The sequence below is a fragment of the Vombatus ursinus genome, unplaced genomic scaffold, assembly GCF_900497805.2.
Source record: "Vombatus ursinus unplaced genomic scaffold, bare-nosed wombat genome assembly UNPS02010639.1, whole genome shotgun sequence".
Classification (NCBI taxonomy): Eukaryota; Metazoa; Chordata; class Mammalia; order Diprotodontia; family Vombatidae; genus Vombatus; species Vombatus ursinus.
In genome coordinates this window covers 3356340-3383839 of record NW_020950417.1, presented here as the reverse complement: position 1 = coordinate 3383839, position 27500 = coordinate 3356340, and the positions used below count along the sequence as shown (strand labels likewise).

The 27500-nt window shown below is 36.1% G+C and overlaps 1 protein-coding gene across 1 annotated transcript in view; it reads right to left on the bottom strand.

The window, feature by feature from the left end:
* Positions 1-16199: 16199 nt before the first annotated feature.
* WDR27 (WD repeat domain 27) overlaps positions 16200-27500 on the bottom strand; it is a 236527-nt gene continuing 225226 nt past the window's right edge. The window contains exon 27 of the mRNA XM_027854869.1: positions 16200-17441. Coding sequence (XP_027710670.1) covers positions 17391-17441 — 51 coding nt within the window. The 3' untranslated portion in view covers positions 16200-17390. The remainder of the gene's footprint in view (positions 17442-27500) is intronic.

Sequence of the window (27500 nt, the reverse complement as noted above, 5' to 3'; positions counted from 1 at the left end):
GTTTAAAATATTAACTCTCTTCTCCTCAAATCCTATAACCCTTTCAAGTTTTCCAATAAGTTTGGAACCAAAGTTGGTGAACATAGGAGAACAAGAGTTAGAGCTTTGGATCAGATTTTTCATTACTATTCAATTACTCATCTATTGCCTGGCTCATTTCAGGACTCCTCTTGGGTCCTGAATTTGTGTCTTTTTATGATTTATTTTTATGATTTATGATTTATTTGAGTTTATATGTATACATAGGTACAGTGATCCACACCAAGAGGATTCAATGGAAATTGTGTTACAGCTTAAATTCTATTAACTTAGTTACACCAGGTGTAACTATGCACCACCCTATTACATCTGGTTTCTATGTTCTTGTTCCTTAAGCAGTTGATTTCAAAAAAAGATCTATTTTTAGTGTTAAAAGACTCAATTAGGGAAAATATACAAACAGAGGCTCATCAAATTAGAATTAAATTTTAGGGATTTGAAGTGGGTCAAGAAACAACAAAATGCACAATGAATGGTAGTTTTACATAACCCAGTAGAGCAGACATGACATAAAATGTGGGAAGGAATTTAGTTTAACATTTAGACAATATAGACACAGAGCCTATCTGGCCAGCTTGCCACAGACAAATTGACCCCTTGGAGACAATTTCCTTCTGAAGTAGACTTTGTACGTGAGTTTGCTTTTACTTGTCAAGACTTTTCTTGTTGTCGTTTTTTTTTTTCTAAATGCCTGTTAACCAGCCTACCAGTTAGGGCCAAAGACTAGTGCCAGAGAAGAAAAGAATAGGGATGTGAACAACTGTACACATTTAAGTATTGCGGTGTGGAAATGTCGAGAGTATAGAGCACAAGAGGCTAGCATTCCCAATGTGGAGGAGCACTGCTGAGAAAGGAAATGTAATAATAGATGTATCTGACTGTTACCTTTTAAGAATATAAATCAGCTGTGGATTATCCCAAGGTAGGTTTGGATTTGACACTCTGAACTTGGATGGAAAAAGATTACATGTTTATTTTCACTAACCTTTAGCTTAAATTTAGTATTTTCTTCAGTTATGAATTTTTTAAAAAAAATTATTCTGAGAAGTAATCTATAGGTTTCATCAGACTACCAAAGATGTCTGTGATGTACACAAAAAAATGGTTAAGAACCCTTGGTTTAAATATTTTATATCTGAAAAATAGGGAAGCAAGACAGAACTTCCCTGTGTCCAAAATATTATTACATCTAGACAAGGGAATGCAAGCAGGAAGGATACTATAGCACCATAATAACTGAACTTTGAGAAACTTAAAGCTGATGGCATTGGCTAGGCTAGTATAAAAAATTTCACAATCTTCAGCCTTTCCTATTCCTCTAAATGAGGTAGTTATTGTCTGTTCCAACACCTTTTTTTTTAATAGTACTCCTCCACAAGATTTGATGAGGTGAAGATGCAATTGTGATTGTTGCAGTCTATCTGTTGCCTCTGGTCCTCTCAGTCATGCCAACTACAGTTAAGTAGTTTGGGTCCAAAATCATGCAAGGGCAGAAGCTCATGGAGCATGTAGGACTCAAGTGGAAGGATTGGCTCCTACCAGGCACTCTCTCCATTGCTAACATATCAAGGCTTCTCAAAGCTAAAACTATTTAGCCGCTCTTTAGACACTTGACTAGTTAGTTCCACTGGAAATTAACAACTTCATATAATCACACCTTAGAACTTAAAGGGGATTTAGAAACCATCTAATCTAACCTTCCAATTTTATAAATGAGGGAATAAAGCCAAAACAAAAAGTATGAATTTCCCAATGTGACATGGCAAGTTAATGGTAGAACTAGAAGCCAGATAACATCAAAGTAGAGAAGCAGTTAGAGATCATGCAACAAACAGTATTTGTCTTCTCTGGACTTAGTAAACCAAAATACTTTCCAATATATCAACCCTAACTTCTTTGAGAATTAACAGGAGAAAATGGAAGGTAAAAGGGAGGGGGAGGTAAAGGGAAGATGGAAGAGAGGAAAGGGAGAGGGAAAGTGAGAAAGCAGAAGAGAGGAGTAGAAGTAGAAGACAAAATGGACACCTCTACTTATGAATTCTTAACGAAAAAAAAAATGAAAGGATATCTATGTGTGTCCAGTGTACTCTAAGGCACAACCATCTCATAAGGTCCATTTTGAAATACATGTCTGTACCACTGCCTTGAGGTTTCCATTCAGCAGTGATGTTCCATGGCCACTCTCCACCTCACACCTTTATCTATTTATCTAACTATTGATTGATTGATCGATCAATAAATATGTATAGATATATTAAAAACGTACTATATCTAGCAGGATTAGTGTCATATGACTAGTCTAAGGGTCAATTGAGTAAATCAATCATATTATCCCAATTCATAAAATAAGTGATAAAATGCTATATTTACTCGAATCAAATCAATCAAAGGTATTCTAATATCACATCTCTAAACTTAGATTTTAAGTTTCTGGGAAAAGACCATTTCTTTGTGTATCCTTTATCTAACATAGATGAACAAATCAATGATTAAAGTGGTAGCTAGGAAGGGGTATTTAGGTTCTGCAAGTCACAGGAATTCAGTACTCTGGAGTAGTCTATGGAGTAGTCATTAGGAAGTTGATTGATATATCCTTTGCAGTAGTAATATCAGTATTGACTTGATAAAGTTTCAAAAACTGAAATTGGGTGATGAGGAAGGCTTTGCAGAGGAGATTTATGAGCTAGCAGGGTGACTGGAAACAAGATGGGATAATGCATAAGGTAGATCACATCAGAGCCACCTAGGAAGATTGGCTGGCATGTAATATTCACCAATCAGGACAATGGGGTCTCAGAGGTAAAAGGGTTAAGTTCCCCAGTGCATTCTCTGTTTGGAGGGTGGCGTGGCAGGGAGGCTGGTGAGAAGATGGGGCCCTGAATCACAGCATTTTGGGCTTAATTCAATAGGCAATGAGAGTTATTGTAGATTCTGGAACAGAGAAGGAATATTTCTCCATTCATACAGCCACCGCTCCACTTCAGTCCCTCATCACCACTCACTGGCAATATTACAATAGCCTTTTAATGACTTTCCCTGAGTCAAATCTTTCTCCACTCCAATCAGTGTTTCATACTGTTGCCAAAGTGATATTCCTAGAGCGTACATTTGACCATGTCATCTAACTACTCAATAAAATCCAGTGCCTCCCTATTACTTCTAGGATCAAATATAAAGTCTTTCGTTTGTCACTTAAAGTTCTTCAAATCTGACTCCTTCCTAACTCTTCAGCCTTCTCACACTTTACTCCCCTCCACATACCATCTTATCCAGCCATATTGGCCAAGTCTCTATTTCTTGGACACAGCACTCCCTCTCTCATCTCCACACCTTTGCACTGATTGTCTCCCATGCCAACACTCTTCTTCCTCTTTACTTAGAATCCTTGACTTCCTTCAAGATTCAGCTCAAATGCCACTTTGTAAAGAAGGCATTTCCCAGTCCCTCATGCTACAATTAGGTTCCATCTATGTAGGTATCTTGTGTGTATGCATATGTGTATGTACACATTTGCATGTAGATACATATCATATGTACATAAAACACTCTTGACTCAAGGAGTTTATATCCTAATGGGGGAGATGCCATAACTAAGTGACCTCTGTACAAGACTTTGTTTGTCGTGAGAAGAATAATTCTAAGGAAAATCAGCAAACTTCGAGAAGACACTGAATATTCTAATTCCCACCCCACTCCTCCCCAAAAAAGAAAGAAAGTCAGTTTAGTATCACATCGTAGGATCATCAATCAGTTCCTGAAAACTGCATCCTTAGTGTAACTGTGGTCAGCTAAAGGTGGATGAGGAGTCCATGAAGGGGTTCCATCAATTGTTTATTCTGTGTAAAAAAAATAGATTTTTTTCTCATGATAATTTTAGACAGCTTTGGACAATTTTGCTTGGACATTTACTACTCTATTTTTTACTCTTGCACTTTTTCAATACTATTTTCTCAGCTTGATATAAAAGAGCAAAATTGGATTCTAAATATACATACATATTTATATATTTGTGTTACGTATACACACATATGAATTGTCATTACAAGACAATACATGCAAGAGATAACATGTGTGTGATAAATATCATTTATACATATACATGTGTGTGTATATATGTGTGTGTATATATATATATATATATATATTCTGTCTCCCACATTTGAATGCAAATGCTCTGATTATAGGAACTGTTTTGCCTCTCTTTTTTATCCTAATGCTTAGCACAGTGGGCAGCTAAGTGGTACAGTGCCACGATAGAGCACCAGTCCTGCAGTCAGGAAAACTTCTCTTCATGAGTTCAAATCTGGCCTCAGACACTTACTAGCTGTGTGACCCTGTTTGCTTCAGTTCCTCATGAACTAGAGAAGGAAATGGCAAACCATTCCAGTATCACTGCCAAGAGTGAAAAATGATTCAACAACAACTTAGCACAGTGTCTGACACAGGGTTTAAAAAATTCTTGTTGATTGATTAATTGATTGATTGATACATTAAAAGGCTATTCTGTTTTCCCCATTCTTACTTAATTGTGCATCATTCTACAAATATTTCCACTGTACAATTGTTCATATTCATGATCATAAGCACAGTCATATTTCATTACATTCATATGCCATAATTTCTTCATTTGGAAGAGTATACTGTAAGAAGCATAAGAGAAGGGTTGAACACAAAGTGCTGTGAAAGCCGGGTTAAGGAGATTAGATAATATTTTTAAAATGTTAAATAATTTAGTAATATTTTGATTTTAATGATGTTCAGAACTCTTGGTTTAATTAAAAATAATCAAGTACAGAATGCAATGAAGTTTCAAATACTCAGGTTCCCACAATTTCAAGTGTCTTTTGAAACACTAGACAAAGGGAGTAGAGTTCACTCTGAATGCCCCAGGCACAGGAAACTACTGAATTTCTTGCACCTTAAAAAGTGGGCAAATATCAAATAGTTTTCTTCCATTTGACAGCTTTAAGACAAGCTGTGCAAATATGGTACAAGTGTCCCATGCCCGGTGAGGCTAATGAGGAAACTGTTTATACCAGCAGGTGAGTGGTGTTGGAAGTGGAAGTCTGACACAGCTTAAGTTATTGGTGTCACCCATCTCGTTGGCTCATTTTGGATTCTGGACAGCATGATTGTAGAGAAGGGTGAACACCTTGTGCCTATAAAGGATTTGACATCTAGAAGCAGTTTTCTTAGTTTCCTTTCCATAGGTAACCATGATCTAGTTGGCAGTTTAATTAATATGTCATTAGAAGTTTCTTCAAATATATCCCTGAATAATTTTTTTTTCTTTTTGGTGAGATGATTGGGGTTAAGTGACTTGCTCAGGGTCACACAACTAGTAAGTGTTAAGTGTCTGAGGCTGGATTTGAACTCAGGTCCTCCTGACTCCAAGGCCAGAGCTCTATGTGCCACCTAGCTGCCTTCTTTTTTTTTTTTTTTGGTTAGTTTGTGTTTTTTCTTTTTAACATCTTATGGATGACTTTTTGCTTTTAAGTCAAATTTCTTTTTTTATTTTTAATTTATGGAATAAAATAAGCATTTCTATAATAGTACAATAAAAAAGATGATCATACATGAAACTGCAAATCTACTCTGCACAACTTACTATTTCTTTTCAAATATACAACAAAATTACCATGTAATTTTTTTTCTTCCCTCCTCCACCCTGCCCTAGAAATGGCTACAAATATATATACATATATGTATACTCACATATATGTATATATATATACATATATATGTAAAACTATTCTATATGTACTTGTATTTATCAGTTCTATCTGTAGATTCAGATAGCATCTTTCTGCATATGTCCTTTATGGTTAATTTGGGTATTTATAATAGACAAAATAACTTATTCACTCAAAGTCATTCTTAAAACAATGTGCCTATTACTGTGCACAATGTTCTCTTGCTTCTGTTCATTTTGCTCTTCATTATTTCATCCAAGTCTTTCCAATGCGATGGATGCTAGTGTACTATAAGAAATGATGAGCTCAATGATTTCAAATCACATTTCTTTTTAAACCTATCTCTCCTCCTTCCCCCACCTATGGTGTGTTTCTTTGTACAAAGATTTTTTTTTAAATATTCAGCAAAACCAAACTACACATCTACTATGGCTCATGCATAGCAGTATCCCAATCCCCAATGTCTTCAATGAAACTTTGGAAGTGCATTTTCTCAGATCTTTCCTGGTACCAAACTTGGTGATTATAATCTCATAATATTCAGTTTTGTTTTATTGATTTTTTTGTTTGAACTATTGTAGACATTTTATATAGTGTTTGCCTGATTCTGCTTACTTCACTCTTATCAGTTCAAGTCTTTCCATGTTTCTCTAAATTCATTGTTTCTTTTGTTTATTTTGTCTAGGCAATGGGGTTAAGTGACTTGCCCAGGGTCACACAGCTCAAGTGTCTGAGGCCTGATTTGAACTCAGGTCCTCCTTACTCTAAGGCCAGTGCTCTATCCAATGCACCACCTAGCTGCTCCTATTCATTGTTTCTTATGGTACAATTGTATTCCATGGTATTCCTATGGTAAAATTTATTTAACCATTCCACAATCAATGGACACCTACTTTATTTGCAGTTCTTTGCTACCATAAAATATCCTCCTATGACTATTTTGGTATAAAATAAATTCCTTGGGATATAGGCTCAGCAGTGATCTCTGAGTCAGCAACTATGAACAATCATGTTTTTACAGACCCTTCTTTTTCCATGACAGCCCAGTGACCATTTGTATATTCAAGTCATTAGTACTTTCTCTATTTTGCTAATGTCTCTTTTCAGACAGTTTTCTCCTCTGTAGACTGCTTTATCTCTACCCCCAAAACCCTGATATAGTGTCTCTTTGTCATCATTCTCTTTTATAAGTTATTGTTTTATATAGATTTATTCTATGACCCACTCATTATTCTGGATGTCATTGTTAAATCTCCATTTAGGTTTGAATCTTTTGCTTATGTTCCCTATACAAGGTGTTTCAAAAGTCTTAGTGCAGTTCTAAACTTTAACAGCACTAAGTCTTTTGGAACACCCTATTAATTGCTATTTAATTACTATAAATTTTAATTACTATTTAATTGCAGCACAGTCTTTAAAGGATGTGTTTAGTATTTCTACATTATTATTGATTTGTAATCTCTGTGACAAAGAACATGATTTATTTTTATGAAGGTACCATGTATTGCCAAGAAATGTATGTGTATATGTGTGCGTGGGTGAAGAGTACTGGGAACCAAGCAATGAGTATTTTAATCTTCCTATTCAGAAGATCCCTTAAATATTTCATCTCTAGAGTTTCCAATAGTTTATTCAGTTCTTTGTTTTCTGTTGATCTTGATATTTAATGTGTCCTATTCTGTAGAACACTATAATCTCCAACAATTACTGTTAGCATCTGTCTTTTTACAATTCAGTTAACTTTTATGAATTTAGATGTCATACTATTTTATGCATATTTGTTTAGTATTAAGATTGCTTACCATTCCTTTATGTACAATGTAGTTTTCTGTTTCTCTCTCTTGATATTGTATGTGTTTATTTCTGCTTTGTCAGATGGCATGGTTGGAATACTTGTTCTTTTGGAAACATTTTATGTTAATCTTATTTTCATTCTGTCTCGATTTTTCAGATGTTTCATGTACATAGCAATTTATTAGATTTTTCTTATCCATTTTTTCACTTTCCTTTTATTAAACTCCATTCATTGACACACATCATAAGACTTATATGCCCTCTAATATGTATGATTCTATTCATATAGCCACATGAAAAGACCTATCCAATGTGCTATGTCTTCCTGTTTTTTGAGGTCTTTTTATCCTTAATATATTTTATTGTGTTAAATATTTTCCAGTTACATGTAAAATAATTTTAACAATCATTTTTTAAAATATTGAGTTCCAAATTCTTCTACCCCACCCAACCACCTTCCTTGAGAAGGCAAGCAATTTGATATCAATTATACATGTGAAGACAGCTAAAACATATTTCCATATTAGCCATGTTTCAGAAGAAAACACAAAATCAAACAATAAAAGTTAAGTAAAAATAGTATGCTTTAATTTGCATTCAGAGCTCATCAGTTCTCTCTTGGAGGTGGATAGCATTTTTCATAATGGGTCCTTTGGAACTGACTTTGGATCATTGTCTTGATCAGAGTAGCCAAGTCTTTCACAGTTGATCATTCTTATAATATTGCTGTTGTTATGTACAGTGTTCTCCTGGGTCTGCTCACTTCATTTTGCATGATTTCATATAAATCTTCCCAGGTATTTCTGAAGCCATCCTGCTCAACATGTCATAGAACAAAGGTATTCCATCACAATCCTATACTACAACTTGTGCAGCCATCCCCCAATTGATGGGCATTCCCTTGATTTCTAATTCTTTGCCACCACAAAAAAAGAGTTGCTATAAATACTTTTGTACAAATAGGTATTTTCCCCTTTTCTTTGCTCTCTTTAGGATACAGACATAGAAGTGGGTCAAAGGTTATGCACAGTTTTATAGATCTTTGAGTGTAGTTCAATACTGTTCTCCAGGATGGTTGAACTAGTTAAAATCCACTACCAAGAATGCATCAGCATTTCAATTTTTCGACATTTCCTCTAGTATTTGTAATTTTCCTTTTCTGTCATGTTAGTCAATCTGATAGGTGTGAGGTGGTATTTCAGAGTTGTTTTAATTTGCATTTCTCCAATCAGTAGTGATTTAGAGCATTTTTCATGTGAGTATTGATAGCTTTGATTTCTTCTGAAAACTGCCTTTTCATATCCTTTGACCATTTATCGACTGAGGAATGACTCTTATTTTTTATCATTTTGGCTCAGTTTCATATATATTTGAGAAATGAGGCCTATATCAGAGAAACTTGCTATAAATTTTTTCTCCAGTTTCCGGTTTTCCTTCTAATTTTGGCTGCATTAGTTGTGGTGCAGTGGATAGAATGCTGGTCCTAGAGTCAGAATGACTCATCTTTATTAGAAAAAATCTGGCCTCAGATACTTACCAGCTGTGTGACCTTAGACAAGTCATTTAATCCTATTTGCCTCAATTTTCTCTTCTGTAAAATGAACTGGAGAAGGAAATGGCAAAACACCCCATTATCTTTGCCAAGGAAATCGCAAATGGAGTCACAAACAGTCAGACATCACTGAAATGACTGAACAACAATAATCAAAGTTATCTCTTTTACTTCCCTTGATCCTCTTTATCTCATTTTATCATAAATTCTTCCCTTATCTATAATCTGACAAGTACATTTTTCCATGCTCCCCTAATTTACTTATGATATCAGCTTTATATCTAAATCATTTATCCATTTTGACCCAAGGTGTGAGATGTTGGTCTATGCCTAGTTTCTGCCAAACTGCTTTCCAATTTGCCTAGCAATTTTTGACAAATGTCCTCCTCTGATTTTTAAAGATTTCAAGGCTACCAGTGCAACACTCAGTTTGCCCATTGTTAATTTACCATCCGTATATGACCACTATACCTCCTTTTTTTGATCATCTAGAATCAGAATTTCCTAATCAGAAGGGATTTCAGCAGCCATCTTGTTCAACTGATGCCCAAAAAAGAATCTCTTTTATAACAAACCTACAAGTTAGTCAACTAGCCTTTTTTTAGAGACCTCCAAAGAGAGGGAAAAACTCTCAATGCAGCATATTCACTTGCAGACTTCTCCAAAGATTTTCCTGACATCAAGATTCAATTCACCTTTTTGCAACTTTTATTCATTGCTCACAGTTCTGACTTTTGAGGCCACACTAAATGAATTAATTACTCTTCTTAAAGAGTTAATCCATCTAGGATATGACTGGCAAGGAAGCTGGTAAAAAGCTGTCTAGGGAGTGAATTGAAGCATAGCTAAAACCAGGCCTTGATGAAGCAAGTGACCTAGGCAAGCACAAAGGAAAACAGAGGAACCCTAAGCCAGCAGTTTCTGGTGGTAAAAGGGTTAAGTCCTCTAGAGCATGGTTTGTGGTTCTAGAGAGCAAGAGGGCTGGTAAGAAGACAATTGGAGAGCGAAACATGGCTGAAGCTCACCAAACAGTTACCAAAAATGACATTTTCAGCATTCCCAGAAACAAGTCCTCAATCTAGTAACCAGCTGTCCTAACTGGTGTAGAATTATTGGATCATGAAAAAATTTCTGGTTCTTGTTATTTGGAGATTTGAGGCATGAGATTTCTGGATGGACTAAACCAGGGATTCTTCAACTTTTGTGTGTGTTTCATAGGCCCCTTCAGCAGTCTGATGAAGCCTATAGACCTATTCCCAGAATAATGATTGTCCCCTACATTCATCACTGAAGAAATGCTAAATTTCAGTTAAAGGTTAGTAAAAATAAAGATGTTTGTGTGATTGAGGCAGAGGGTGGAGGTGAGTGGGCTCTCCCTCTAAGTTCATGAACCACCCTGAAATCTATGCATGAACTCCTAGCATAGATAATCTTTGAGAAAACTGGGAGCACTAATTTTCTAATCTCTAGAAAGATGTCGAACTATAATATCTGTAAGGTCCCTTACAACTCTAATAGTTGTGATCCATGAATCTATGAAATTTCTTCTAAGTCTGATAACCCTAGCCACTAAGATATTTATTGGATTTATTAGTTTTAAATAATAAGATTTTTTAATAGACCTAAAGTTTTAACTAATCAAATTTTGATGAGTTGTAAAATCTAAAAAGTGTGATAGCTGACATTCATATAGTACAAAGCATTTTACATAAATTGTTTCACCACTATGCTTAGGTCATTTCTGACAACTTTAAGATTTCAGCTACATTGAACATATATGCTCCTTGGATACATCTCATCCATTTACCTGAAACAAGTTTTTCCATGAACTTTTTCTAATTAAATTTCCCTGAGTGTGGATTCTGTCCTCTTTTTTTCTTCCCCCTTCAGTGAGAAAGGATTCTAACTTGACCATTCCCACATTACAAAACAAGTATTGTTTTCCTTAAAACAACTATTACAAACTGTTTGGATCCATTCCATATCTTTGAAAGAAAAGTTGTTCTGATTATTTGTAGGGTTTATTTCATAGTGGACGGTAATTCAGTATGGTTTCACTTAAGATGGGTTATTTTTCCCTTTTTTTCATATTTTCTCATCCATCTGCAATGTATTTAAATCACTCAGAGCTTATTCAGTGCAAATGGAATGTGATCTGACATGCCTTGATTCTGCTGTCACAGAGGCCTGAATGTGGTCCTTCAGGTTCTGAAGGGAAATTTCAGTTTCTTAGTGGAAATCTTGCTTTATTTCTGGGGAACGAGGTTGTAGCTAAAAGTTCAAGAAATGTAGTCCATTAGCGAGGGCATGTAATTTTCCATTACTAAAAAGAAAACCAAAAAACACTGTTCTGTGAGGGAAAAGGGAATGAAGTGGGAAGGACCAAAGGAAAGCAACATCCTGGAAGTTTGACTCATAACACAAGAGTAATGGGGCAATACTATGATATAACAGAAGAAGATTACCTCCAAGAGAACAAATTACAATAGTTCAAAGACTGAAGAATGAAGAGCCACCTATGAGTACCGTGACAGATGAAGATGACATAAAATCAAGACAAGCCAAGGTCTAAATGTGGAAATTATCTTTAGTGAGTCTTACATTTCAGAGAGCAAAGACAATATGGCATTCAGACTTGCCTTGTTTAAATTTTGTAATTTTCCTTTCCCCCCTGCCAATAGCTTGTTTTGGTATCCAGATGGGGTAACCACAGTTTAAGTGTGCGAGGAGCCAGTTTAGAGCTTTCTTTCTATAAGCACATTGCTACATCTATACAAGTGAAGATAAGCCTTAGATCCTTCAAACTATATATATGTATATATATATATATAGCTATATTTAAAAATGAATCCTATCACTAGATAAGTTGATCAGAAAATATATAACATCAACAGGAACGTAGTGAAAATAACAGTGTACATGGGGTCAGAACATCTACATTCAAACCACAGATCAGTTGCTTATATGTCCTGTGAATCTAGGCAAATCATCTTATTTCTTTGAGCCTCAGTTTCCTCATTATAAAATGGCTCTTACTATACTTCTCCCAAAGGGTTATTGTGAGGATAAATTAATGTAAAGTACTTTGTAAACCTTAAAGATTTAATGGGAAGAAGGCAGGGTGGTAGGAAGAGAGAGAGAGAGAGAGAGAGAGAGAGAGAGAGAGAGAGAATCAATTAATACTATTATCATCATAAGGATATATGCAACTTGAACTCCCACTTAAATCAAAAAAAATTTTTTTTTTCCTTTTTTGGTGAGTCAATTGGGGTTAAGTGACTTGTCCAGGGTCACACAGCTAGTAAGTGTCAAGTGTCTGAAGCTGGATTTGGACTCAGGTCCTCCTTACTCCATGGCCAGAGCTCTATCTACTGCACCACCTAGCTGCCCCTACTCAAAAAAATTTTTAAACCATAGTAGGGAAGGATGTGTGTGTGTGTGTGAGTGTGTGTATATACATATATATATGTATATATATATATGTATACATATATATATATATGCACTCCCATTACCAATGTGCAGTTTTATTGGCATTTTAATATAGCTAGCACCAGTAGTGAAGAATTCCTTTATGTTGGACTTTATAAACTTGGCTCTGGTAATCTAGAAAGACATTTTTAGTAGTCTGACATTGAGTTCAATAAGGATCAATATCCCTAGAGTATACATATGGAGAGAGTTATTTTGGTCTAGTTTTTTAGATCAGAAAGGATAAGTCCATTTGAGTTAAATATACAATTTCCTACAAATACAAATTTTGAAAATAATGTCCATGTCATATTTTGACAGAAAAAATATTTAAAATTTTAAATGTTTAATCTCATCACGAGGCTTCCTTGAAGTGTTTTGGTTTTGTTTTGTTTTGTTTTGTTTTTTCCTGTTACTACATATAACAGACATACTGACTTTAGGTTTCTATAGCCAGTACCTCACACTGTGACTAGGACATAATGTTTCTATTTCCAAAATTACATATTCTATTGATCTTCCTTTGGCTGTTCTGTTCTCTTTGAAACCTCTGCATGTGTTGCTCTTTTTTCCATATAAAATGCCATTTTTTTTCATTGTTTCTATCTAGCCTAATTCTTGGTCACGTGGATTGTTTCCAGTCAGGCATGAAAACTATTTGTTTTTCAGTCAGTCCTCCTGTCTTTCTGGAAGGAAAGTCATCTCTTCTTGGACACTTCATAAAATTGCATCCATATACAAATTAAATTGTAAAGATTCATTTTTACTTCCCTTTCAAAGATTCCTTCACATCCCTTTATATGTAAAAGTTAATGATATGTGAGATCCACTGAAGAAGCTAAGGACTTTTAGCAAGGAGAAGAGACTTATGGGGCCTATCATATGGAAAAGAGACTAGACTTGTTTGGCTTGGTCCCCAAAGGGAAAAATAGGAATAATGTCATGCTTATTTTAATAGTAGCAGAAATAAAACAATGGAAGGGAAATCAGCTGAGAAAAATATTTTAACTCATTTTAAATGTAAAATAATGTATTTTTTATCTGCTGGTTTTGATGAGCTGTTCTCTCCTTCATTAACACAGATAAGGCTAAATTTCTATAGCACATCTCTTAGGAACAGGTGGAGTTAGATTATCTGAGATACTCAACTAGTTTGTAAATCAGTTCATTATTTCTGCCAACACTATATAATATAGCTAGTTCTTATTCTAATGTGAAGGTGGGATTCCACCCTCATTACAATCAATCAATTAATCAATCAACAGAGCAAACTAGGTATTAGGGATTCTATAACCTAGCCTCAATGTTTGGACAAGCCCTTAATTAATTTGAAAGGATTCCAGGATGTTTGGCCATTGGATGAAAGACAAAGGACACCACACAGGAAACAGTTGAAAAGATTCAGTTACACCTCTTGGGATACATCTAAAAAGAGCAATTAGTCCAGCAGGGAGCTCAGTTCAGCAATGGACTCCAGGCATGTGAGGGCCTTGAAGAGATAGTCTCTTGCACCTGTACCAGCTCAAATCACAGGGAAGGAGAGGAAATGAAGAATCCCCAAGGGACCATTACATTTTCCACCTCCCACTGACCATGTTATTGGAGAGACTAGACCAAAACAGACAGCACATCTCTAGCCAGGAGGCAAGAAAGATACACTAAAGATAAGCAAAGATAAAAAAGACACAAAAATAAAGATAGTCATCCTAGGGAGCAAGCAGCTTCAAGGAATGTGACCTATTGAGCCAGAAAAGAATCTAAGCTATGGACTGAGGAAAGGAGCTGTGTGCCTTGACATCCTTGTATTCACTTTGAACTCACTCTCCCCAGAAGCCCGTGTGTGCGTGTGTGTGTGTGTGTGTGTGTGTGTGTGTGTGTGTGTGTGCGGGCGCACGCACATGTGTTTAGGGAGAATGTACCACTGGGAGGTGGGCTGGTTTGGGAAGAATGTTTTCTACTGTTCTTATTACACCATCTTAATAAATACCTTTATTAAAAGTCAGTTGAGATTACTGGCTGACAATCAATGGCAAGCAGTGGTAGGAGTTTATGAGGAACAGGAGTAAACACTGCAGCCCCTCAGGATTACCCCTCCATCCTTTAGGGGAATAAGTAGCAATAGCATTTGAGGAGTGACCCTTGATGGAGTGATCCGCTAAAGAGAAAGAATGCATTCTTATCCCTCAAAGAAATGCCTCTAAATGGGATTTCCAGAGCGAATGGAAAGTGTTTCTTAACAAAAATTCTTTAGACCACCACCCTAAAGCATAACTTTGGTCAACCACTTTTATTCCTGCTTTGTTGTCTATGAAAACATTATCAAGATTTTTTCCTGTGTGCCAAAGGTTGTGCAAACCCTATAACATCTAAAGTATAATATGAATCATTTTATTATTAAAACGCCAAATATGGGAATCTTAAGAACTAGATAATTATAGGGACTGAAACAAAAAGTTACACCAAGATATAATTCAAGTTCCCATCATCAGGCAACATTCTCCATTGGGTAGATAAACTGGCATTAAGCTGATCCACAGACCTCTTTTCCATCCTGGGCCTTGCCACAACCCAGCTTTAACAAAAAAAGTACCACTTCCAAAGCCCTGCCACCCATCAGTCATTACTTCCCCCAATCTCTTTTTTTCTTTAAGATCCTGGTAAATTGGATAAAGCAAGGCTTTTGCTCTGATGGTCTAGCAAAATTCTAGCACTTAGTTCCTTAATGAGGATCAGCTGGAAAAAAAAATTACTTCCAACTACAGTGTGATCATGAAGGTTAGAAGTGACAAATAACCAATCCTAAGAAGAACATAGAATTTTATCAAAAGGGACCTTAGAGATGATTTAATTCAACCACCTCATTTTACAAAAGAGGTACAAAATGGGAAACTAACCTCCAGATCCCAGATTCAAATCCACATCTGATTGAGCAATTGGTTTACCTAGGTCTTCTACCAAATCCCTGTATACTTGTTCTAAATTATTTATCAATTCCTTCCCTTGTAAAGGGAACGGAAACTAGAGAAAGTAGTGGGACACTAAAGAGAGAGAATACTGGATCTGCAGCTGGAGGCCCTGGACCTGGAGTTCAAAGGTTGACTTTGTCACCTACTGCGTGATGGGGCATTTAAGAACCTCTTTGGAGTTTGGTGTTCTCCTCTTACTGTAAGTGAGGGATTTGGTTTATATAATGTTTTGGATCCCTTCCATCTCTAAATCTATGATCCTAAGAAAGCAAAGCAAACTAACTGTCTAAAGATGGGTGTGTCTACTGAGGGTGGACACATGGGGTAGTGGACAGAGTGAAGGGAGTTGGGCCTGGCATCAGGAAGACCTGGATTTGAATCCTGCCTCAGATATCTACTAGCTGGATGACCCTAGGCAAGTTACTTAAGCTTTGTCTATTTCTGCATCTGTAAAATGGCAAAAATAATACACCAACCTCACAGGGTTGTTGTGAGGACCAAGTAAGAAAATATGAGTAAAACACTTTGCAAAACTCAAACGAGCTATATATTATTACATAAATATTAGGACATGAAAAGGGAAGGAAAAAGGAGAAAGGATGAGGAGACAAAAAGGTTTGATATTGCCTTGTTTCTTATCAGAAAAAAAAGGAAACAAATAGTGATAATGGGGATCTAAAATGTATTCATGAAAACCATACCTTACACTAGATATTGGAAGATACTAAAAGAATGTGATTATCAAATATAAGTATGCCAGCTTGTTTTTCCTGAAATTGTTTTATTTTACTACTATCAGCATATTCACTTTTAAAAAGGGACATGATAATACATGAAAGTAAAAGACTGAGTAATGAAAACATCCTATACTCTTCAGCAACACTGCAAGAAAAGACAATGTGGTTCTACAACTAATGTTTGAAAAATACGATGAATATTCCATCAGTAGTCAATAGGACATTAACTCCTAGGAAGTATCGTGGTGGCATGTTGCTTTTTGCTGTCATGTTCAGCAGTGAGACCACAATGTTTGCTACACATTGTCCTATGGCCAGTTTTATTCAGGGTCTTCTATGAATAGGGACCTAATCTAGGGGACCTCCAAGAAATGAGATCTAAGTCTCTCCAGTTCTTCACCACTCAGCAGGAGCTCCAGAAGAAATTCAGGTTGTTTTAGACGTAATATGTTATTGTCAGAACCTCTGCTTTTGGGACTAGTCAATTCTCTGGGCCAGTTTAAGGCCTCTGGGTAACTCCCTCCCACTTATCCTGGGCCTGTGTAACTCAGAATGGTCCAGGAACCTGAAAGTTGCCCTGAAGTTTGTATGACACAGCCTGTAAATAAATGCCTTTTTGCTACCATGTACCTGGTAACAAAAGCACCTTGGTCATTGGGTGCCTCAACAATTTATGATTCCATTCAGGATACCCATTAATCATCCTTGGGAGGCTCTAAGTTTCTCTGAGGTCCTGCACTATTTAATACAATTCACTCGATGATAGTCACTGTCTTAGAAATGAACTGTCTTTCTCTTTTACATAGTTTAATAATAAACACTGGACTATTTTTGTGGGAAAATTTCTGCTTCAATTATTACCAAGTGATGGCCCTGCAGACTGCTGAAGGGTATGCTGCTGATTCTATTTTTCCAGGTTGGGGGCGGGGGATGAATCACTTTTGAGAATCAGGAAAGTCCAAAATAAGTACATTATAAATACAGTATGTGACCTGCAGGGAGGGAAATCTGAAAAAGAGGCTGTAGCTTGAAAAAAGAGCTTTCTGCTTCTTGCCCTATTTCTGGTGAACGAGCAGCTTTTTTCTTTCAACAAATCATTACTTTCCAAAAAGTTGGTTGATCTTCCATAAGTCGGCAATCATTCAGCCAGAAACAACTGGAGTTTACCATCCAATGTGGCTGTGGCAAGCTGTGATTGAAGAAAAAGGGGAAAAAAACAGTTTCAATATTGTTCTCATTTAACCAAAAATTCACTATTGTGGAGTAAAAATTCACAATAATAATAGTCTCAACTAAAATCCCATCTTCCTCAAAAAGTTTTTCCCAACCCTCTTAATTTTGTGCTTTTCCTCTGTTAATTATCTCCTATTTTTTCTGTATCTAGCTTGTTTGTATATGTTTGCTTGCACATTCTCTTCTCCATCAGACAATGAGCTCCTTGAGGGCCAGGACTTTCTTATGCCTCCTTTCGTAACACCAGTGCTTAGCACAGTGCTGCCACATATGATGCACTTTAAAATGTTTATTGATTGATTAATAATAGCTAGCATTTCTATAATGCCTACAATGTGCCAGGCACTATGATAAGGGCTTTTGTAAATATTATTTCATTTGATCCTCACAATTATTTTCCCCATTTCCAGTTCAGGAAACTGAGGTAAATAGAGCTTAAATGACATGCCCAAGATCACATATCTAGTAAGTGTCTGAAGCTGGATTTAAACTTAGCTATTTCTGACTGTAGGCCCAGTGCTCTATCCAATGTGCCATTTAATTGCTATTATTTACTAGTAAATTGTTAGAAACCTGAATTTAAACCTGGTCTCAGCCCAGCTATATAACCCTGGACAAGTCACTTAATATCTCAGTTTCCTCATCTGTAAAACTAGGATAATAAAAATATCTACCTCCTAGGCTTGTTGTAAGGATCAAATGAGATAATATTTGTAAAGTACTTTATAAACCTTAAATCACTACATAAAGGCTAGCTATTGTTATTATTATTATTATTATTATTGTTATCACTTATTTAGCATCCCAATGTTACTTTGATATTTTAAGTCTTGGTTCAGACTCCATCTGAATAATGCCACAGGAATGTCCCATAGAATCACAAATTTAATGCTGGAAGTTATTAAGTTTTATCTATTTCAAGCCCTTCATTTTACGGATGAGGAAACTGATGCTTAATGAAAATGAAGTGAAATAGTAAGTTAAAGAGCCAGGATTGGCCCCCAGATCCTCTGACTTCAAATGTAGTGCTATCTCTATCATGTCAGTAGTAAACTCTGTTAAATACCTGTGCTGTTAATTAATTACTTTGAGTCTGAACACAAGTATATGATTTCTCTATTTTTACTTTCGTTGTTGGTTTTTGTTTTTTGTTTTTTTTTGGCTAGGCAATGGGGTTAAGTGACTTGCCCAGGGTCACACAGCTAGTAAGCGTCAAGTGTCTAAGCCTGGGTTTGAACTCAGTTCCTCCTGACTTCAAGGCCAGAGCTCTATCCATTATGCCACCTAGCTGCCCCCTATTTTTACTTTCAACCTGGAAAAGACAACAAAAAAAAAGCTGTTGATTTGGTAAAGAAACTTAATTGATTCACCAAAAATCTCAATATTTCAATTTCCAATGCTCATTGGAATGTGTTCTGATAATGATCCATTCAATTGCAAAATTGATTATTTCTTTAATAAAAAATAAGCATATAAAACATTTGTCAACTGAAATTGGATAAGTAAATTTCATTTTGCCTTACATCATTCACCACAATTCTTCTAAGTAGATGTGATACAAACAAGCTCAATTACATAAGAGGCTATCTAAAAGAATATTCTTACGGTGATTATAATTCTGTTCGCTCTTGTGATAACAGATAAAGCAATTAACTGTATCTGCCCCCTTAAGAAAATTCAGTCTATGAAAATGTAGATTTATAATAAAGGTTACTTAGCCATTTATTTAATTAATGAGTAATTATTCTCTCTTCAAAAAGTTTCACACAAAAATAATTATTATAGTAATTCTTCTAACCACCCTATGCTTCTACTTATTACCTACATGCAAATTATTCCTAAATCTTTAGGCCTGACATTTCATTTGTGTTTCAATTTCATATTTCAGAATGCCATAACTAATGGCAGAAGAAATTAAATACACTCTATTAATAGAGAGAAAGTAACTGGTTATAGGCAAAGCCTTAATTTCAGAATTGGACATCTAATATACCAGGCTAGATGAAGATGAGAAGTAAAATGAAAATGAGATCCCTGAAGATGAGAAGGAAATAAAAACACTGTAAATGATTGCAGCAGATCTAACCTGACCTGTTTGAATAGAACGCAACTAGAGATTCACATAGACCAGAATATAAGCAGGGATAGAAGGTCCAGTCAACAAGGATTTATTAAGCATTCATTATGTGCCAAGGCACTGAGCTAAGCACTGAGTTGGGCTCTATCCTAAGAGCTCAAATAGAGCAAATGAGGATACTTCCTAACAGAGAGTCAAGGTAAAGTAGAGCTGAGAAAATGTTTGGGTAATTTTGTGAAAAGGCATGTGCAACCTGTGTAAGGTACATATGTCCACATGGGCTGTTTAAATACAGCTTGATGAAGGGAGGCATTGAAGACTTCAATTCCTACATTGAGGGGAGCAGAAGGGGTCACACAACTACCTAGTTTGTTCTCCAGTCTCTGGAAAGAGGACTGAACTAGAATTATATGTGACTCCCTAAATACAGTTAGCCTAGGGGAAAGGTTTTTAGATTTAAAACAAGAGCTGACAGCTTCTCTGGTTGCTATCCCTCATAAGGGGAAGGGCAGCCCTTAGTTTACACTAGCCATTTTGACTAGTGAAGAATAAGTGTTGACTTCAACTGAGCTAACCAAAGAGTGAAGACTGGGGAAGGAGGAGAGTAAAGTCAGAGCAGGCCTAATGGTCTAAGAATGTACTGAGGGATGGGGAGAATCAGAGGTGGTGATGAAGGTACAGAATAAGATTATGAGGGGTGAGGCATAGGGAGAGATGATACAATAGCAGATTTTGATTAGATAAAGGAATGTTTTGTTGTTTATAAAAGAAGTAGAATACTGGGGGGTAATGTCGATATCCAGGGTGTTATCATCCCTGTATGTGGTTGAGGTGGAATACAAGAGATGTCATATGAGATTATTGGGAACTAAGAGTCTAAGATATTTGGGGAGTCTTCAGTATGACTGCTGAGGTCCCCTAGTAGAAGGGCAAGGGTTGGGAAGGAGAGGAAGAGAGTGATCCAGGCACTGAACTCCTTGAGAAAAAAAAATGAAGAATATGGGGATTAACAGATAAGCCATCTTGATCTGTATATGAGAAAATAATTAATAACTGAACTCCAAAAGGTTTCTGAGTTGTGGCAGTAAAGGAAATGGCAATTGACAGCAAAGAATATTCCAACTACCCCTCCACAGGACAAATGTGTCAGTGGTGAAAGTGAAGATATATCTAGTACTGAAGAGGATAGCCTGGAATGCTGGGGGAATCTGGGGAAAGCCAGCTCTCAGTGAGAGCAAACAGATTGAAGGAACATAAGAGGAAGAGGTTCAGAATGAAGGAAAGTTTATTTGTTTGGAGTGGGAATTCCAGAAGGCATAATGGAAAGGAGTAGGGAGATGGAGTGGGAAATGAGTGTGGCAGGGCAAGGTTGAGTTGGGTGGAGATGAGAGAATAGGAGGTATAAATTAAGGGTCATTTACTCTTAGCTATCTGTTAATAAGGAGAATAACAGGTAGTAGGAGTTTGCTAACCATAGAGAGTATTAGTAGTGACAGATGAGTTGTAATGGTCCCAACTACGATGAGGTGGTGTTACAGGGCAAAGATCAGAAATGCCAGGTCTTGGTTACCACATCTCTTTTTCTGAACTGGCTGGGGTTGGGGTAGAGAATTTCCAGGGAGCTAGAAAACTCACAGGGCAGCTAGATGTCAGAATGGATAGAGTGCCGGGCCTAGAGTCAGGAAGACTCATCTTCCTGAGTTCAAACCTGTCCTCATATATTTACTAGTTGTGTGACCCTGACTTAATCCTATTTGCCTCAGTTTCCTCATCTGTAAAATGAGCTGGAGAAGGAAATGACAAACCACTCCAGTATCTTTGCCAAGAAAACTTCAAATGAGATCACAAAGAGTTGCACATAAATAACTAAAATGACTGAACAATAGCAACAGGAAACTCACTGGATGTCAGCAGAGAAAGTGCTGACAAATGAGATCATGGATCTAGGACAAAAGCAATTTTTTCCTAAAACTTACTAGAATGTTAATCAATAAAATGGTTTACTTAAAATCAGTGATCAAAAGCAACATATATATACACATATATACATAAAGCTACTTGTCTCTGTCATAACACTACCTTCAAAAAGACAAGACTGAAAGGGGGAAAACCTAGTAGGTCGGATTAAATTTGTGCAGCTTTGACAAGTAGCACAAACATATTACTATTTGGTCCATATTTCTTTCATGTTTGTCAGGGTACCAGGCATTTTTATACATCAATAAAATGTTGAGGTTTTCCAGGCTGAATGTACTATGTATTTAATTCTAGAAGTTAAAAAATAAAGGACATTAGTAATGTATTGGAAGGGTAAGCAGATTTTGTAGTGAATGTAGGTCAATGCATAAGATGCTAGGAGATTTTAAATCTTCCTTCAGAAGACAACACTGAATAAAATCTGATTCTTTGTTGGACCAGAATTATGCTTACTTAAGGGTTCCAGATACATCTCAAACCCAGGGACATGAGCAAAATCAATTCTAGCATTTTCACTGTTATCTGGTATATATCAGGAATAGTAATGGTGAACCACACACATTTTGCATAAACTGTGAGGCTTATCTACTTTTAAATAACTCAGTCTGAAAGACTCTGCTGAAGATGTTACACTAATGGCTTCCTGGAAAGAATGATAAATATTGCTTATAGCAGGTTTGGAAGCATCACAAAACAGTCTTTTGGATCATTTTCTACTTTTTCTTGGAGCACTTTTATTTTGCAGGGGGCTGAGGAGGCGTGGGGAGGGAAGATGGGAGGAAGTCACCAGGAAGTAAAGAAGTAACAAAGTCTATTGTATAAACATCAAGTTCCCATTCACTAGTGGACTCAATTTGTACTTTGGCTAAGAATTTAATCTCTTTGTGCCCAGGCTTCTTTAATGTAAATGGAAATATGTTTTCCAGTAGGATTCTGATGTACTCAGTCTATTACATCTTTACTGTCTACATGCATTCAAGGCATTTTATCAAATGGTTCCAAATGACATTTTTGATGACTAATAGAGGAAGATTTCTCATCCATAGCATGGGATCTATTGTAGTTAGAATTGGACATTTAATGCCCTTGGCACTAATACACCATCACAAGATGATATTCATTCACGTTATATTAATTCTGGGTAAGAATAAAGAGACACACTTGTAACAAGAATTATTTAATTTAGTCCTTAGGGAAATCTTCTTGACCAAGATGTTTGTATGGTATTATCAATGGATGACACTGATTCTCCTTCTCTGGAGATGTTAGAGAAAAAGATAGACAATTACTTGGAGAAAGTTGTATTCAGTGTATTCCTGTCCAGAAAAAGGAGGGACTGGATATTATTTGAGATTCTTTCTATCCCAGAATAGTATTGCAACTATGCCTTCTGGCTTTTCTGTCTGTCTAGGTATGAAGTACAGTGAAAGAGAGTGTAAAAGATGTCTTGAAGCTTAGCATCAAAAAAACTAAGATCTTGGCAACTGGTCCCATCACTTTCTGGTGAATAGAGGGAAAAGAAATGGAAGCAGTGTCAGATTTTATATGCTTGGACTCAAAGATCACTGCAGATGGTGACTACAGCCATGAAACTAAAAGACACTCCTTGGAAGGAAAGCTATGGCAAATCTGGACAGCATACTAAGAAGCAGAGACATTGCCTTCTGATAGAGATCTGTGTAGTCGATGCTATGGTTTTTCCAGTAGCAGTGTATGGCTGTGAGGGTTGAACTAGAAGGAAAGCTAAGTGCTGCAGAATTAACGCTTTTGAATTGTGGAGCTGGAGAAGACTTTTGAATATCCCTTGGGCAGCAAGGAGATCAAATCAGTTAATTCAGAACTGAATCATATCGATGTATGTATTCTCAATATAAATATAACAAGAAAACATAAAGAAGTTGCAATCGAGTAGAAGAATTACAAGTTTTTCTTAGAGAGACAAATAAAATATTTCAGCAGAAACAATTGTTATCCTGTGGACAATTTGTTAGTCATTGGATACATATCTTGCATTCCTAAAATAAATTATGTCCATAAATTGGATACATCTTAAATTTTATTTAGAGTAACAGCTAAATAAATGTTTATAAGAGGTCTAAGATTTATGTGATTCTTAATACCCTAATGTCACTTCAAGAGTTAAAAGCATCTGCACAGCACTTATGGCTGTTTCGCCTTTTTATCTTTTTCATGGTTTATCATATTCAAAGATTTATCATCTAATGATCAATCTTCTGTCATGAAACTGGAAGGGAAAAGGGAATAAGCATTTATATAGCACCTACTATGTGCCAGACACTGTTAAATCTTTTATAGTTCTTATCTCATTTGATTCTCACAACAACCCTGCTAGGTAGTTGCTGTTATAATCCCCATTTCACAGTTGAGGAAACAGAAGTTAAATGAGTTGTCCAGGGTCATGTAAGCTAGTAAGTGTCTGAGGCCACATTTGAATTCAGGGCTCCTTGACTCTAGGTTCAGTGCTTTATCCACTGAGCGACCTAGTCAATTTGTACTTAAGCTACCAGGAGTGGGGAACCTGTGGCCCTGAGGGCCACATGTGGCCTTCTAGATCCTCGGGTGAGGCCTTTTGACTAAGTCCAAATTTTACAGAACAAATCCTTTTGTTAAGAGGATTTGTTTTGTGAAGTTTGGATTCAGTCAGAGGGCCACACTTGAGGACCTAGAGGGCCACATGTGGCCTTGAGGCCACAGGTTCCCCATCTTTGGCATCACCTAGACATTTTATTGGACGGTAGACATAAGGTTGGTAGACCCTGACAAAATTTGTACTTTGCTTGGCATAGCCTTATAGATAAAACCTTCAAGAACCTAGGTTTATGGCATTCCCGTGATGAAGCAGCAGATCAGAATGTCTATGGAGGTCTTTGATTCTATAATTTTATAAGTGAAGATAAGTGAAGAGTTCCAGGGTGGAGAATAGAGTTCTTCATTCCTTAATTCCAAACTCTGACAATCCTCTGATCATAACTTCCTATCATTCCATCACTCTCTGTGTCTTACTATTTTTATAATATTTTACTTTTCGCCAATTATATATTTTAAAAAAAACTTTTAATATTTTTTTTAAGTTTTGAGTTCCAAATTCTATCCCTCCCTCCCTTCTGACACTCCCCCTTCCCAGAGACAATAAGCAATCTGACATAGGTTATACATGTTTAATCATATAAAATATTTTCACATTAGTCATTTTGTATAAGAAGACTCTAACAAAAAAAAAGAATGAAAGAAAGAAAGTGAAAAACAGTATGCTTTAGTCTGTATTCAGATATTAGTTTCTTCTCTGGAAGAAGATATCATGTTTCATGATTAATCCTTCAGGATTATCTTGGATCATTGTATTGCTGAGAATAGTCAAGTCATTCACAATTCTTCATTATACAATATTGGTGTTACTGTGTATAATGGTCTTCTGGTTCTGCTCACTTCACTCTTTATCAGTTCATGTAAGCCTCTCCAGATTTTTCTGAAATCATCTTGTTTGTCATTTCTTATAGCACAATAATATTCCATCACATTCATGTACCACAACTTGTTCAGTCATTCCCCAATTGATCAGCATCCCCTCAATTTCCAATTCTTAGCCTCTTCATAAACCTATTCTGTATTCTCATCACCATATCCAATACTTCCTCTCCTCATTACATCCTTAGACATTACGTCTGCTCTGATTAAACCTTCTTCCATCCCCAACCTCAAGACTCCTATTAGTCAATTCAACTCTCCATTGTCATCCCCTCTAGAATCCCTCTTTGCTTTCTCCTATTCTTGCTCATCTCTTGCCAAATTTAGCCCTGAATTATTCCCACCATCTGCCTCCTCCACTCAGATTCAGACACTACTGAATGGAGCTGAAGGAAGTTAATCCTTGGATTGCTTCTAGACTTCATCATTTAACTGAAAATGTTCTTTCCAAAGTTGCCAATGATCTCTTAATTACTACATTTGCTATTTAAAAAAAAACAAAACTCTTATCGTTCTCAACCTATCTGCTGCACTTGACACCATAGACCACATTGTCCTCCTATGTACTCTCCTCTCTTGTCTTTTCAGGATATTGTTCTTTCTTTATATATGCCAGTCTGGAGCTTTGTCTTTTTCCGTGAAAATAAATTTAGAAAGGTTATAGGTTGAGGTCATAGAAGTTCTAATGTATTCCGATATAACATAAAGGCATGAAGAACAATGCATATCCACCCTCTGTCATCAGTGGTAAGACTTAAGAGAGATAGTTTAGTTCAATTTCAGGAAAGATTCAAAAATTCAGAAAATATAAACTGTTTTATATTATCTTCATGAATATAATATATGTGCACATATGCCCATACATGTGTTTATACAGGTATTTGTTTTCTTTTCCATTAGAATGTATGCTCCTTGAAAGGGGAGTTTGTTCATTAATTGTATTTCTATGACTAGTGCCTAGTATAGGCACAGGCCAGGTACTGGGACAGAATAGATATTTAATGAACACCTGTTGATTGACTGATTGATTACCAGAGGCAGTTCCTTTCCCTTACCTCCTCTCTCATGCCCATAAACCAATAATTTCCCACGTTCAACACCAGATGTAGACTGGCACTAAATCAGGACCCTTCAACTCCCATGTTTGAAGTTGCCCTGGCCTTAATCATTCTGAAGCAACATTAGAAGAGATGGAAATGGTGGAAACAGAGTTTAAAATTTCAATTTTATCTTCCCCAAAACAAGATTGCTCAACTGAGTTTTCATGGTCTTTTAGAGCTAAGTCAAGTAAATAATGATTTGTTAATGACACATGACCTTAGTTGCTCTTGATACAACTTTTAAAATAAAGAAGGCTTCCATTCCTCATATCTGGTTCACTAGGTGTGTACCCAGGTCAATTATAGTCAGCATTGAAAAAAGTTATAATGCCAGTTAGTTCTACCTGGGGCACCATCACCACATCAAGATATTTTCTCTTGGATACTCAAACATGACACAATAGTATTCCCAAATTTTCCACAAATATCATTATATAAGACTATATCCTATTATGGAAATTAGTCCACCAAAATTTCTCCTTTGCTCTGTCAGGTCCAAGAGTATACATGTAAGTCCCAATATAACTAGGGAGGAAGAATGGAATAGTGCAAAGGGTACTGACCAAAAGGTGGTGGACTTAGAATCAAGAGATCAGAACTTTGATCCAATCTGGTGCTGCCTATTTAACCTTGAGAAAGTCACTTGATCTGTCTGAAATTAGAGTTAGCTAAAATGATATCGAAGGTTCCCTTCCAACTCTATATTCTGTGATCTGATTAACAAATACAGTAGAATATAGAAAAAAAAAGTTAAAATAACAATGGGAGGAATAAAGCCCTACAGAAAAAAAAAAACCTTGAAGTTGAGTGAAAACACACTCCTATTACCAAGGGCAGTGACACATCTATGGGTCTGCTACAAAAATGCAAAGTAATAGAAAATATTAATTTCTTGAACATTATTGTCAAAAACTAAATCACACTTTAAAAGGTCTAGATAGGTAAAGTCTACAAACATGTAAACCTCAATTTTTAAAAATAAATGATAAGTGGATAAGCATATGCTAAAACATCAGTCTTGAGTGACATACTTCTTTATAATAGCCATAGAAACAGATTAAGGATTTTGTCCTATTAAAAACAAAAATCATACTATGTCTAATTTGTTAATGTCTTGAATTTATTTGCTTAATATTTTTACTGTTTCAAATGAGTACTTAGTGAAGGAACAGGTTCCACATTATCAAAACCATTCCACTGGAGTTCAAAGATATTCTGTAAAAACAACTTGAAATTTTCTTCCCCACAATTTCTTTCATCACATCTTCTTCTCCAAAATTCAAACACATGTTATGAAGACTACCTCATTCACATGAAGTGGTGAGTGTAAGCCTCTTTTAACAAATAGAAGCTTTGGGAGTCTAATATTTCCATA